The sequence below is a fragment of the Limulus polyphemus genome, unplaced genomic scaffold (genome assembly GCF_000517525.1).
Source record: "Limulus polyphemus unplaced genomic scaffold, Limulus_polyphemus-2.1.2 Scaffold546, whole genome shotgun sequence".
NCBI classification, from domain to species: Eukaryota; Metazoa; Arthropoda; class Merostomata; order Xiphosura; family Limulidae; genus Limulus; species Limulus polyphemus.
In genome coordinates, this window is record NW_013666156.1 from 30,840 (window position 1) to 44,369 (window position 13,530).

General features: G+C 33.6%; 1 protein-coding gene across 2 annotated transcripts in view; it reads right to left on the reverse strand.

Annotated features, from left to right (window-relative positions):
* Window positions 1-2,599: 2,599 nt before the first annotated feature.
* Window positions 2,600-13,530, reverse strand: part of LOC106459009 (chondroitin sulfate proteoglycan 4-like) — an 87,758-nt gene continuing 76,827 nt past the window's right edge. For both annotated transcript variants that reach the window (XM_022385385.1, XM_022385386.1), the window contains exon 5: window positions 2,600-8,347. In XM_022385385.1, the coding sequence (XP_022241093.1) occupies window positions 5,790-8,347 (2,558 nt within the window). In that variant the 3' untranslated portion in view covers window positions 2,600-5,789. The remainder of the gene's footprint in view (window positions 8,348-13,530) is intronic.

Below are 13,530 nucleotides of genomic sequence, written 5' to 3' on the forward strand. Positions count from 1 at the left end.
CAAATTTGATTTTAAAAAATTTCTCTTCCAAAAACGGTAGGTGACAACAATAATTTATTATTTTGTCGCAATAAAAAAAATATGTTATATAGATATAGTTCAACAACATTAGATATAATTCTTCCCTAAGTATTTGTATCTGGGTTTGTTGGTGTTATTGTAATTCTGTATCATCTGTGTTATTCACATTTCGTGTACAACGCAAATTAATCCTTTCTTTCAAGTCAAAAACATTTATTAATTATATTTCTTCACATTTATCTTTCTTAGATATGAATTATTTTGGTTTTCAGTGTGCATTTCCCATAACACATGTTTTCCCTTCTTGGGTCAAAACGAAACGTTATTTCATTTATATATAGTACGAAAGCTATGTTACTTTTGCAATCCATAAACTGATGAAACAGACTTTTCATACAGAACTATATACTGCTGCTGTAAACACTTTTATAAATTTGGAGAAAACGTACCTTTAATATGAAACGAATGCGTTAGATGTTTATTCTTAATCAAATATACCAAATCGCTAACAAAATAATTGTTTCTATTTTTGCCTCATCTATGTCGTAAAAATTGAAAATTAGGCTTTAATACAAATTGTGAGGTAGGAGAGGAGTTTATCTAAAATATCAAACGTCTTGGTAGCTAATGCACCGTTTATCATCGATATTGCTTATTTCATAGGGTTCATGGTTCGCTTTCTGTTGTTGCAAAAACAGATTCCTTATTATTATTATTTTTTGGTTATGTATGCTGTATAAGAGTGACTAAAATTTCACTATTTGGTCTTTCATCTACTGACTAAAATCTCACTATTTAGTCTTCCATCTAAGTGACTAAAATCTCACTATTTGGTCTTCCATCTACTGACTAAAATCTCAATATTTGGTCTTCCATCTACTGACTAAAATCTCACTATTTAGTCTTCCATCTAGTGACTAAAATCACACTATTTGGTCTTCCACCTAGTGACTAAAATCACACTATTTAGTCTTCCATCTAGTGACTAAAGTTCAAATTAGGAACGGTTAAATGCAGACAGCCATTTTTTAGCTTTGCATGAAAATTCTAAACAAATAAACAACTTGATTATATCTAGTATCTTTAAGTTTGGCTACATGATGCTAAAAACTGCATGGTTGTATTTCCTTAGTTATTTAATTATTAACTTTTAAAATAGAAAAGATAATTTTGGGCCACTCTGTATTTTGTATGAAAGGCTTTTACTCTCTTTCGAGCAGGATATTTAGCAAGCATGTTATAGTAGAATTTATTGATGAAAGAGTATGAAATGTTTCTTGAAATACCCTGCAGCATGTCACCCAATTCTAAAAGCTGCTTGGCTTGTTTGCCTCTTGACCGCCTCTTTATCTATGTAGGTGGAAATTTCCTGAATGATAGTCGGATCAGTACCAACTATATGTTTCTTTCTTTGTAGGTTTTTATATATATTGGTCATATGCTTGGGTTCAAATTCTAGATGTGTTCCTAATGAAATGAAATAGTGTATTGGAATCTGTATGTATTCTCAGCTGTAGGTATGTCATCATTTTTCACTTAGCCTCCAACACCACTGCAAAAGATTATACCCCCAAAGCTGTATAGATACATCAGATGCTTTTTTGTAAGTGTTGTATTTTGGTAAGGGTATTGTCCTCATTTTTTACTTTGATCATGTTGCTGTTATTTATTACTGTAAAAGTCAGACTTGGATTCATTGATAAACAACACCCTCTGTCAGACATGCTCATTCCACTATCCATTTCAGTCGTTTCTTTTTATTGCCTCTCCATAATAAAGGTTTCCAGTGAGCAACATCTTCATTGAGGTAACACTTCGCCAAACTATTTCTTATTGTTCATGGGACACCTACACTTGAGGATTCTTAATCTGGAAATTAGCTACTACATGGTTATTATTTCCTTCCTTAAGATCATGATGTCAGTAACACACATAGCGGATAAATGCTTGTATAGTCAGTAATTTGGTGTGGTGGTACCCGCTGATAGATTAGATGGCAACCAGTCACAGTGTATCACATCAACATCGTTGTTCTATTATATTGTCAGCAGCTGTATTGTACTGAAGGTGGCTGACACTAGCTGTATATATTTAGTACTGATTTTGATGTAATTTTCTACTTATTTCTACTACTGTGCATATATATGTGTGTGTGTGTGTATGATCTTGAAAACAACAGTAGCAAGTGTGAACATCAACATTTTAGCAATGTCTCATCATTGTTCTAAGTGTCTTTAGCATAAGAATTCCCTAGTTCGTAGTGTTTCATCTGTAACAGTTTAAACGATGCTTAGCAATAACTTCATTTTGAATAGTACTTAACCACTGAGCATTCATTACCGTACAAAAGTGGCTCGCTTTTGGTTGGCAAAGGTTTTATATTTTTTCATGACATAGACAAAATTTAGCACTAAATCTTTTATATGTGAAATTCAAAATGAAATTTTAAGAAAACATTTAAATATTAACTCAAATTGTTTTTAATAGATTATAATTTGATTTCCATATAATTTCGATCAGTTTCATAATTTTTGTATCTACAAATCTACCAAATTAATATAACTCTGTAATCTTTTAGAATAACAACGTTTATTGTTCGAGAAATAATATTTATAGAAAATTGTACAGTTAATCATGGTTACTCAACTTTTTACTAGAATTTCTTTACATTGAATTCTCTAGAACAACTGATTTTCTAAACTTTCTTACAGAACCCCAAAATAGACAAGGTTTATAAGAAAATTCCAGAAAAATGTCAGATTAAATAGTACAAAACATGAATATATGGTCATCATCCAAGAATACACTGGGTACGTAAGGCAGGTAATGGAAGAATACAACGTGTAATATATACAAGAACACTTTCTTTTGTCTTGAATACGGAAATATTTTTATTCATTTTGCTTTTTTATTATTATTTTGGACCATAACATGTGAACAACTGACAAAAAGACAACATTTTTGAACTTAAAAGCTATCAACAACTGTATTCAACTACACAGGTATAGAAAGGCACTCCAAAACAAACTACATACGTAACTCGAATATGCATATAAACAAACACGATATTTCAAATAAAATACATACGTACAGAAATATATATATATACATAAACATGTGTGTGTGTGTACAGTAGATTGTTAGAGATCTATGGTAACAACCTACATACCCAATTATCTTGTTCCTAGCTCCCCATCGCCCAGATGACTGTGATTACACATCTTACAATGCCATTGCAGTGTGTGTTGACTTGCAAGTGTAGATGGGTACCCACGATTGAACCCTTCTTGGAGATAAACATTACAATACTTTCCGACGCAACGCTCTCCTATTCTGCAATTATAAAAGCATGCAAGACACAACAGTTTTGAGTTTAAAAAGAAAGGAATATTTGTAGTACTGACCAATACTGGTCCAGCAAGGGAATGGGTGGCTCCAGAGGGGAGCACAAAAGCTACCTGTTGTATACCAGAGGTAGTGAAGATAGTTGAACAGTTTGTCACCACAAATAACCCAAGAACACAGCGGTTCATTACATCTAAACTAGTAATCTTCCTTGAACAGAAAACAGGATAATTCACACGGGTTTAGGTCTATATAAGTGATACAAAAGCTGTGTTCATAAGCTTCTTCCAAAGCACATAACTGAATGGAAGATCAATTACTGAAAGTTGTACAAGCAATATGTAGTATTTGATAAATGAAAGTATATAATTACATTGGACGAAGCATGTCTTTTTTAGAGTCTGGAAAAGTCAATTTTATTTATTATCATCCTACCAGTGCTACAGCACTTAAAAATGGTACATAGTATTTCACAAGAGTTTTTCCAAAGAGTTTGTGAAGCTACCGTGCTGACACTGTTCTCTCGTGAAGAAATGCCATTTTCATTTAGATTGGATATCAATAAAGCACGGCTACGTGAAAACATATCATCCATCCACACGTCTAAGCTAACATGCCAGTTCCTCTAGAAGAAACAAGTAAAGCTATACCATTTGAAGACATCTACCGTTGACTTCCGTGCTTTTGCACTGATCAAACTGATCCTCCAAAGTTTTCGTTCGCATTTAATGGATTTTCAAAAATATATTAAAAGGAGGAGGATAACATTGTATATCACACTAAAACCTCATCAGTGGTAGAAAAAGGGGTTGGTTATAAAGCCTAGGAACCTAATTTTTTATCGTTACCATGGATCACAAACACCCCTGTATATAACTTGTAGGTTTTAAGAAAATAATAATATTTCACTTCAATTACCAAAAGTAAGAAAATTTTGAAATACTAACTTCGACGAGAGATAGTAACATAATCATTCACGTAAAATTAGCACAAGTTATTGGGAAAACAGTTATATTCTGAAGCAGCTTCACATGTATTAATGTATGAAGTTTACCGCATTAACTTCTAGATTACGAATAATCATACCCGTTCTGGTTATCAAATACTGTAGTTCCAAATGATAGCGTTTTATTTACAAGTATATTTATCAATATATACACATAACACATTCCTCGGTCACTACTTAATACACTTCCTCAGTTAGATATATTATTGATTTTGACTGCTTTTAAATGTACTTTTAAGCAGTGCTTTTGAGATAAACTTCTTATTTTAAATCTATAGTACCATATAGAGAGACAGCGGTTGATATCTTGATATAAATAGTTTCAGTTCAAATTACTGCTGATTATTAAAATACCACAAATTTGAACTCCAGTTTGATGATTATATGCTATCATATAATCATATTATATGCTACCAACGGCATGTTAAGAAGTGGTAAAAAATGCCATCCAGATCTTCAGACTGATAAAGGATAACAAGATGCTACTACTTCCAATTAGCCTATGACATATTTAGCTTTATTTGTAAGCCACTCAGATTAAGGTCGCGTGGAGTGAAGATCTTCTCTTCTCTGAGGTTAAATTTATGTGAAACAGAAATTTATAGCTTTTTAGATTTTAAGATTATGTGTCGTGGAGACTTACACTTCCGTAGAACTGAAGGCCATGTGGAGTAGAGATTTATAGTTTTATAGAGGTAAAAGTCATGTGGAGTAGAGTTCTACACTTCGCTGGAGGTTAAGATTATGTGGAGTATATATATCCGCAGCTTTCTAGAGCTTAGGAGCGTGTAGAGTGGAGATCTACATTTCTCTGAAAGTTAAGGTCATGTGTAGTGGAGGTCTACACTTTCTTAGAGGTTAAGATTATGTGGAGTAGAGTTCTACACTTCGCTGGAGGTTAAGATTATGTGGAGTATATATCTGCAGCTTTCTAGAGCTTAGGGGCGTGTAGAATGGAGATCTACATTTCTCTGAAAGTTAAGGTCATGTGTAGTGGAGGTCTACACTTTCTTAGAGGTTAAGATTATGCGGAGTATATATCTGCAGCTTTCTAGAGCTTAGGGGCGTGTAGAATGGAGATCTACATTTCTCTGAAAGTTAAGGTCATGTGTAGTGGAGGTCTTCACTTCCTCAGAGGTTAAGATTATGAATAATAGAGATTTATAGTTCACTAGAGCTTAAGATAATGTGGAGTGAAGATCTACTCTCACCTGGGTTTATGTGACCTTACTTTTAAACATAGAGTGGCAATGTTACATCTTCAACAATATCATTGACATACAATTGATATCATTTGAGTAATTCTAAATGCAAGTAATAATATATAGTGCAATATATTGCAGTATAAAATTACCCCATCTATATAGCCCTGATAATCATTATAACGTGTTTATTTCCATGAAACGCCTTTCATTTATTATACCCAATATTGTTTATTTTCCAACAGTTGATTGGAAATAGGTTTATACTCGACATCACTGGATTTTTCACTATACCGATCCCACTCTTTGTTATCACTGATGTCTGAGGACAGTTCCTTTGCAGGTAGTTCATTAGTTATGGTGTTATTCCGATGGTTAAGAGGAATCACCTTACACATTGGAACATTCACAATGGTTCTTGTCCATTCAATATTTCCAGGAGAACGCAGAGATGGAGTTGGCGTCAGGATGTTTTTATGTTGGTCATATATGGTAGGATGAGTTTGATCTCTTGGAGAGTTACTATAACTATGACACTCAAAGTCTGATGGTGAAGTAGGTGGAACTGGAGGAGGCAGGTCATCAGACAAAGATAAACTACTATCTGATGGCATACATTCAACATTTAGTTTAGTTTGTATTGCATGAGTACCAAGCACTTTACCATTTTGATTATCACTAGATATCAATCGCCTTTTCTTTCGAATATAGCAGCATCTACTGATAAGTATAACTACTAAAGCAAGAACAACAATACTAGCAATAATGCATATTATCATGACATATTCATCATTGAGCAGAGATATAATCACTCCATCGTGATGGAAATCCTCCTCTTTCACTACCGTCTTATTTGTATTAGTAGTTTCAATGAAGTTGTTATCGGAGAAAAGAGGAATTTCAGTGGTATTTGGCACAAGTTCATAAATTTGAGGATTAATAATAAATTCGAAATGTCCACGAGCGGGTTGTACACCAGGTGCATTGAGTGTATAATAAAAAATGTCGGTAACAATGTCTTCAAGATCCAGAGTTAGGATTTTGTAGATGATCTGCTCCTTGACAATATCTTCGTGGGTGAAAAAGTTCACTTCAGCGACTTCTCGTTTTTCTCGAAGCGAGTTTTGACGTTGAAGAACCCCAAATCTAGGCTTAGCATCAACTGAGTATATCGGGTTACTTCCTGTCTTTTCTACTAACTTGGATGCATCTAGCTGTTCTAGGGTCAAGACTGCTTGGCTACCAATGGATATTTCCAAGTCACTTTGGTAAACAAGTGGAATAACAGTAATGTCGATGATTTGGTCTAGGATTTCACTATCTAAACAAAATACAGAAACAGTAAAATAATCTTCTGAAACAGTCATATCCATTTGCGTGTAAAACACAGAATTTATATCAATATCGTGTTGGGTAAAATTATGTGCTGAATTATCTCCAAGAAATATACGTCCAAACATTGGCGGAGAGGTAATGTTGTACCAAATATTATTTCTGTCCCCATTTGTAACAGCACTCAAATGGTTAGGTTGGAAAACCGCTACCGTTGAACCTTGTAGTATTTCTACTCGAGAATTATTCAGTAGCTCTAAAGATAGAGGAATTAGACGGATGTGAAAACTATGGAAAACTGGTTGATGTTTCCCATCAGAAACTTTGAAGCGAAACATCCCAGACCGATTACTTCCATCATGAACGAAGTATGTTAAATTTTTATCTATGTCTGCTTGAGTGAATTTCTCAACAGCAGAGAAGCTGTTTGCTCCTAGAACAACGACACCGTTGCTAGCGTTACTTGTAATTTCATATGTGATATTATTTGGAAGTCCATCTTCATCTTCTGTGTATAATTCTCGCGAAGAAATAAGTGACCGCTGTCCTCGAACAACGTCACATGTAGGGGACTTTGTTAATAGATTGAAAGCGTGGTCGTTTGCAGACGAAACTTTTACATATAAAGTTTTATTGAAAGGTAGTATGTCCGTGAACATATCTTCCACTGAAATAAAAAACCCTAAAGTAAAATTGTCTGATAATGATTCGGAATGATCATGATAATACGTTAACAAGTTCTTGTTAAATATGTCATGATTAAACAATAATCTTTTTCTCTGTGTAATATTCTTATTATCGTAAGCTAGCCAGCCATTTTTTGGCAGCTCTTCTACTGTTAACTTCAGTTTGTTGATAAACTCCTGTTTCCCCTTTTCTTCCCACAATGTTAGCAGAGACTGCAGATTAACATGTTCCTTTCCAATGGAAACATTGCCTCCTTCTTCGACATTTACTGGACTTACTACAACCAGTTTTTGCAGATCACTGACAGTAAATGTTCCAACAGATATTTCTATGTGAAATTCAACATCCTTCAAGGGCGACGCATGTTCAGTTTCGATATCGAAAAGAACAGTGTCATTAACTTTTAAGTCGGCCATAGGCTTAGCGTGTTCATATAAGATCATGTTATTATTCACGTGGTTCTGAGTAAACTGAAATACTTCAGATACTGAACCATTGTGATTTTCTAGAAGAATCTTTCCATACTGAGGGGAGCGACGGACATGATAAACTATCTGTTGAGAGAAGTTTTTGTTGTTGATTACAGTTAAAAGATGACTTTGTGTAATGGATTGTTGCATTCGAGGCAAAACCCTTAGTAGCACATTCACCTTAACTTCTAACTTCAACTCTCTTGCTGTGATAGTAAACACATGAGGGGAGTCTTTGTTGAGACCATCGTTGACTTGGAATCGAAATCCCCCAGCTCTTTCACCTGTAAAAGTAAGAAAAACTGCTTAGCTCTTAGAATCAGTGTAAGGTCTATGTGGGTGACATACAATATTCAAAACTTAAATATATATATACATATTCCATAAGAAATCGTACTAAAATTATTCTGCTAATACGAAGCACTTTCTTCATTACAAAATCGTTAAAAACCATCTTTTACAGTTTGCCATAACAGCTGTTGTTCCTCAACCACTACTATGTCTGTCGTCTCCCAGTCAACATGATGAGCCACGGTATTGTGCGAAAGGGCTCGTTAGCATTGGATATGACAGACATAGTGGTTTGACATGTTATTATGTATATATTCTTCTATGTTTTCACTCATAAGTTCTTAGAAAAAGAAGGCATCAATGACTTCGTGTTAAACCATCACATTAATGTAGTCAGTATTTTTAAGCACTTTAACTAATCTAATACGGATTGTTACTCTATTCTACTTACTGTCTCAAACATGACATATATAAATAAGGTCAGGCTGATGGGTTGAGCGAAATTATTTGTTGAAATTGTAATTGAAATTTTATTATCTTCACGTATGACGTTCTTATTGAGTTAGCTAAGAAAGAAAGGTTTTGAAACAACCTGTAAACGTATTATAATGCTTCATACCATTTACCACTGGTACATATACTGTGTATTTGTGGATTACACATTTTTTTTATTTATGCTTCGTACAAAAAAGCACGATTTTTTAATATAAAAAAACACGTGAGCGTATCGAATTAAAAGTTTTTAAGGAAAGTTGATACATTATTGTTTAAAAATTACAGCTGAAAGGCACTTATGAAACATTCGAAAACAAATAATTCTGAGTGGCACTGCTTACATTTCTTATGATAATTTCCTGATAGATGTTTAAACCGTAGTGTTGACTTCTTTTTCAAACTTCTGTTACTATTTCTCAGTTACATTTATACCATTTCAATTAAAATCTCCACCTTGTAACGTTTACAGCGGTATTAACACTAGAGATATTAGGATTTTCATAGTGTTCATAAAATGACAAAAATGCACAAAGAAAACAAGATTTATCTCGTGTAAGTAAAGAAGTTCTTTCTTTTACCATTATTGAAGGTTTCACGTAAAGTTCCTGAAGTCAAGATGTGCCATAAGGAACCACATTTTTCAGCTGCAAAAATTACGCATAAGCATAAACAGGGGCACTATTTTACTAAAGGGGTGTCTATTTAATGGGTTCTGGGGCGTGTTTTCCTGGAAATCAGTTTAAACTATACAAACTGGCTGGAGGTGTAGAGTTGGTGGCGTTTTGAGACCCTCCCTTTTTTCTCATTACATATGTTTCTCCTTGATTTTCTTTTACTCATTCAGGAAAGGGGGGTTGGCCCCCTATCCCTCCTAGATTAGCCCAGTGAATAATTTTTGAGTCTTGTACAAAGAAAATAAAAAATGCTTAATTGAGAACATCTTCATGTAAGTTATACGGGTGTGAAATAAGAGGAGATATTACTTACAGAATTTAAAACATTGAGAAACATTAAACATAAATAAAACTACATGTATATCAAAATCAGCAGAAAATACAACAATAGAATGGTCATATACAGAAACGAACTGTGCAACTCCTGACAGACATAAGCCATCCAGTTGTTCAACAGTAAGTCTAAAGTCTTATAACGCTAAACACCCGGTTTCGATATCCGTGGTAGGCACAGCATAAAAGCATATTTTGTAGCTTTATGCTTAAACACAAAACAAATAGACCAACAGACAGACATAATATTTGTAAATAACATAACAAATAAAAAAAGAAATGGAACTACGAAAAAAATAATGCTGTTCTACATAATTTCTAACTTAAATATCTTTAGTTTTTAAGCTTTATATCTAAATCCAGCTTTTGATGGTAAAATATGAAATACATAGGCGAATAACCAATAGTATTACCCATAATCTTGACTATCTCGCTAATAATACCTATTGACATTTTTTTACTATGCCTCGTGTAACTTACACGTGTTTCGCTCTTTCAAAGCGCCTTTGTTCAGACATTCAATCACATTATAACATTTGTTTTTTTGCAGCAAACTCTATGGTTAAAGCTGTATTCGTACTTTGCTCTTTCCATCAATAGGGAATATTTTCTAGTACATACATGTTTTGGTCATCCTAGTTGGGTGTGGGTTGTCAAAACATTATCTAGAGTATAATCTGAGTCAATGGTCACACTTTACTAAAGCCTTAGTCATTTAATATAACTTAAAGTACTCCATCACAGTCTGAATTTGGTTATTTTTTATGTTCCTTGAATGGTTCCTCTTCACCGTATAGTCGACCAAGATTACCTTAAGATTATTGACTTGAAAACTTGCAGTGAAAGTTGCAGTTTGGAGAAAGCTCATTATTTCTAAACCTGTAGCTTTCTACCATTTTTCTTAATATTCCTTCGTACAATCAACTTAGATTGTGGTACATCCACGTCCTGAAATGAACTTTGTTACGTTGTGTGATCTTATCTCCAGGGAAAAAAACTCTTCTTGGCCTTTTTCTGGAGAAGCGTTAATGCTCTTTTGTGCATCCAGTGGTAGCTAATATCAGCAGAATCTTATTTTGGTTAGAAGTAATGCTACACAACTAAATATAATTAATGTTGATCCCCAATAAACTTGGAAGGAGTTGTAATACTGGAGAGACTTCAGCTACTCTCCAACAATGAGCTATCAGGCTTCGCCATGTGTAGAAGACAGGAAAATCTAAAAATGGCCGTACCTACTTTTTTGTTCTCTTTTTCAAATCCTTTCCCGGGCTCTCATAATATTTCCAAAGTTTCTGAAGATGAGCAGTAGTGTGTGTGTATTTATCTTCTACTTGTGTTAGTTGTTTCCACCCGAAGTTCCTGAAAGCAAAACCCTGTTTCTGTGATCAACTTGAATGAGCAGTAATGTGAGCATTGAGCATTTTCCTGTGTTGGTTGTATCCCCAGCACCTAGAATCAAATCCTGTTTCTGTGATGTATTTGTCACATATGGCAAAATCTAGGGAACATTAGTTACTGTTATGTGCTGCTATTTAAATAAGAAAAGTGTAATGAAAGAAATAGAAAGTAAAGAAAGTATAGAAATTACGTAAAAATGTTATAATTATATTTAAAACTAATTGCACAAGAATAGTAAATGAATGTCAGAAATTATAACATTATTTTAGAATGATGGTACCAGCATCGTGGCTTCTAAACAAAACTTTATCTCAAACTAACGAACAGGCTATTAGTTACTTTGCTTGTTTTTGAAATACTGAGCTATTCTAAAAGTAAAACTTGCTCCTAGGCAGAATGGGTATGTCTGCTATGTGTTTTTTAAGCGTTCGCAGGAAAAAAAAACACACAAAAAACGAATCCCTGAAAGCTTTCTTTGTTAAAAGCTTTTAAAGGAAAATTCAATACCTTCTCGAACTTGATAGTACGGAAAGACTCCATTCAGAGTATAATGTTTCAGCACAGCAGAAAGTATTACTGACATACTAACAAAAGTATACATGTAGATAAAGCAAAGAGACATTGCCACGACTATGGTAAGAACATATATATTTAAGATTCACCATATGCTGTATATACCTTGATGTATTTTCACATGTAACAAAATTTTAATACGGGATTATTCACAGATGATTGTGTGTGTAGAAGGAGGGGAGAAGAAGTAATCAAAATGAATTTTGTTTACAGTATAATCATCTCCAGTAACAACATTTTAAGGGATAAATTAAGTACTTTTTATTGACTCTTTCTATATTTGCATAATTTAATAAATTGGAGAAAGACGGATGGATCATAAACAACGTCAGTGCTAATTCAACCAACTGCTAGTAAATATCACAGTAATGGTTTACTATTATGATTTCATGTACATATTGTTTTTATCTAGTAGTCCTTGGTAGAGTTGTCTGAATAAAACAATTACGTCAGCTTTTTGTCATCAAACGCTGTTTCAGGAAAAAACTTTTCTAGTTATCTATGACTGCCTCATGAAAGAGAAAAAAATCATTAATTCAGAAACATTGAAGGTTTCTTTTATATGGTTACTCTTTCATTTATTATAAAAAATAGTATAAATTCAGAATGCCTTGAAGATATGTGGGTCAGTGAGTTCATAATGTATCACCGAATAAACACCCAGGGGAAATATTAACCTATTCAACCCCTACAGTGCTATTTTGTAGCAATCGTAGCTGATGACGTATGACAGAACTATTTAGCTTGTGAATTCCAACCACATTTCTCCTATTATGAACGTCAGTTCGCTTGTTTCAAATGTTCTAGAGTAAGACATTTTAATAATTGGAATCACACGAAAAATACAAAAGGTACTAGCTGTGTTCTAGCTTAGGACCACAAGAATTATTTGTGGGGTCATTATTTTTACAGGTCAAATCGATGACGTTATCTGAGAGATCAAGTCCCTTGAGAATTCAGATGACAAAGAAAGAACAAAATCATTAATTATTTCATGTAGCAACACAAATTCTCTATATGAAATCAGTATGATGTATTCAAAGAGTGTTAAGTGCTTAATAATACTAGTTGATGCACTGTGTATACTCACACGTACATCAGTTCACATAAAAAACGAGAAACAAAACATTACAACCCACATTGGATAACATTCATTGAAGTGTATTACTCTTTGCACGTGAATTACAACTGAGATAATTCTGAAATGATATAAAGCAGATAAGAAAAACTTAAAAGTCAAGGCTATAAGTGTATCATGCAACAACAACAAAATAACGAAACGGGAATTTTGTACACTTAAGAATTTAACCGTTCTTTTAGATACATTTTTTGTCAATTTTTAAGTTCACAGGTTGTTTTTTCGTAACTTATTTGTGGTTGAAGTTACAAAATTTACCTGAAAGGTATATGGTGTAAGATGAGTTCATTTTAAGAACATGGAGTGTTTTGGTACCATTGAAGTAAGAAATACCTTACAAAGAAACCACTAACATGACAAAATACTCGTTTAAAACACGTGTATGTTTGATAGATTAGCAAAATACTACTCAGCATATCTTCACAATAACGCATTAGCTGTGTTCTAAACTAATATCATGAAATTATCCGTAAGGTCACTATGTTGTCAAATCAGGACCACTGATATTATCATGGGGGGGGGGGGTCATAATGTTCCAGCTTAAGAACACTATAGAGATCTT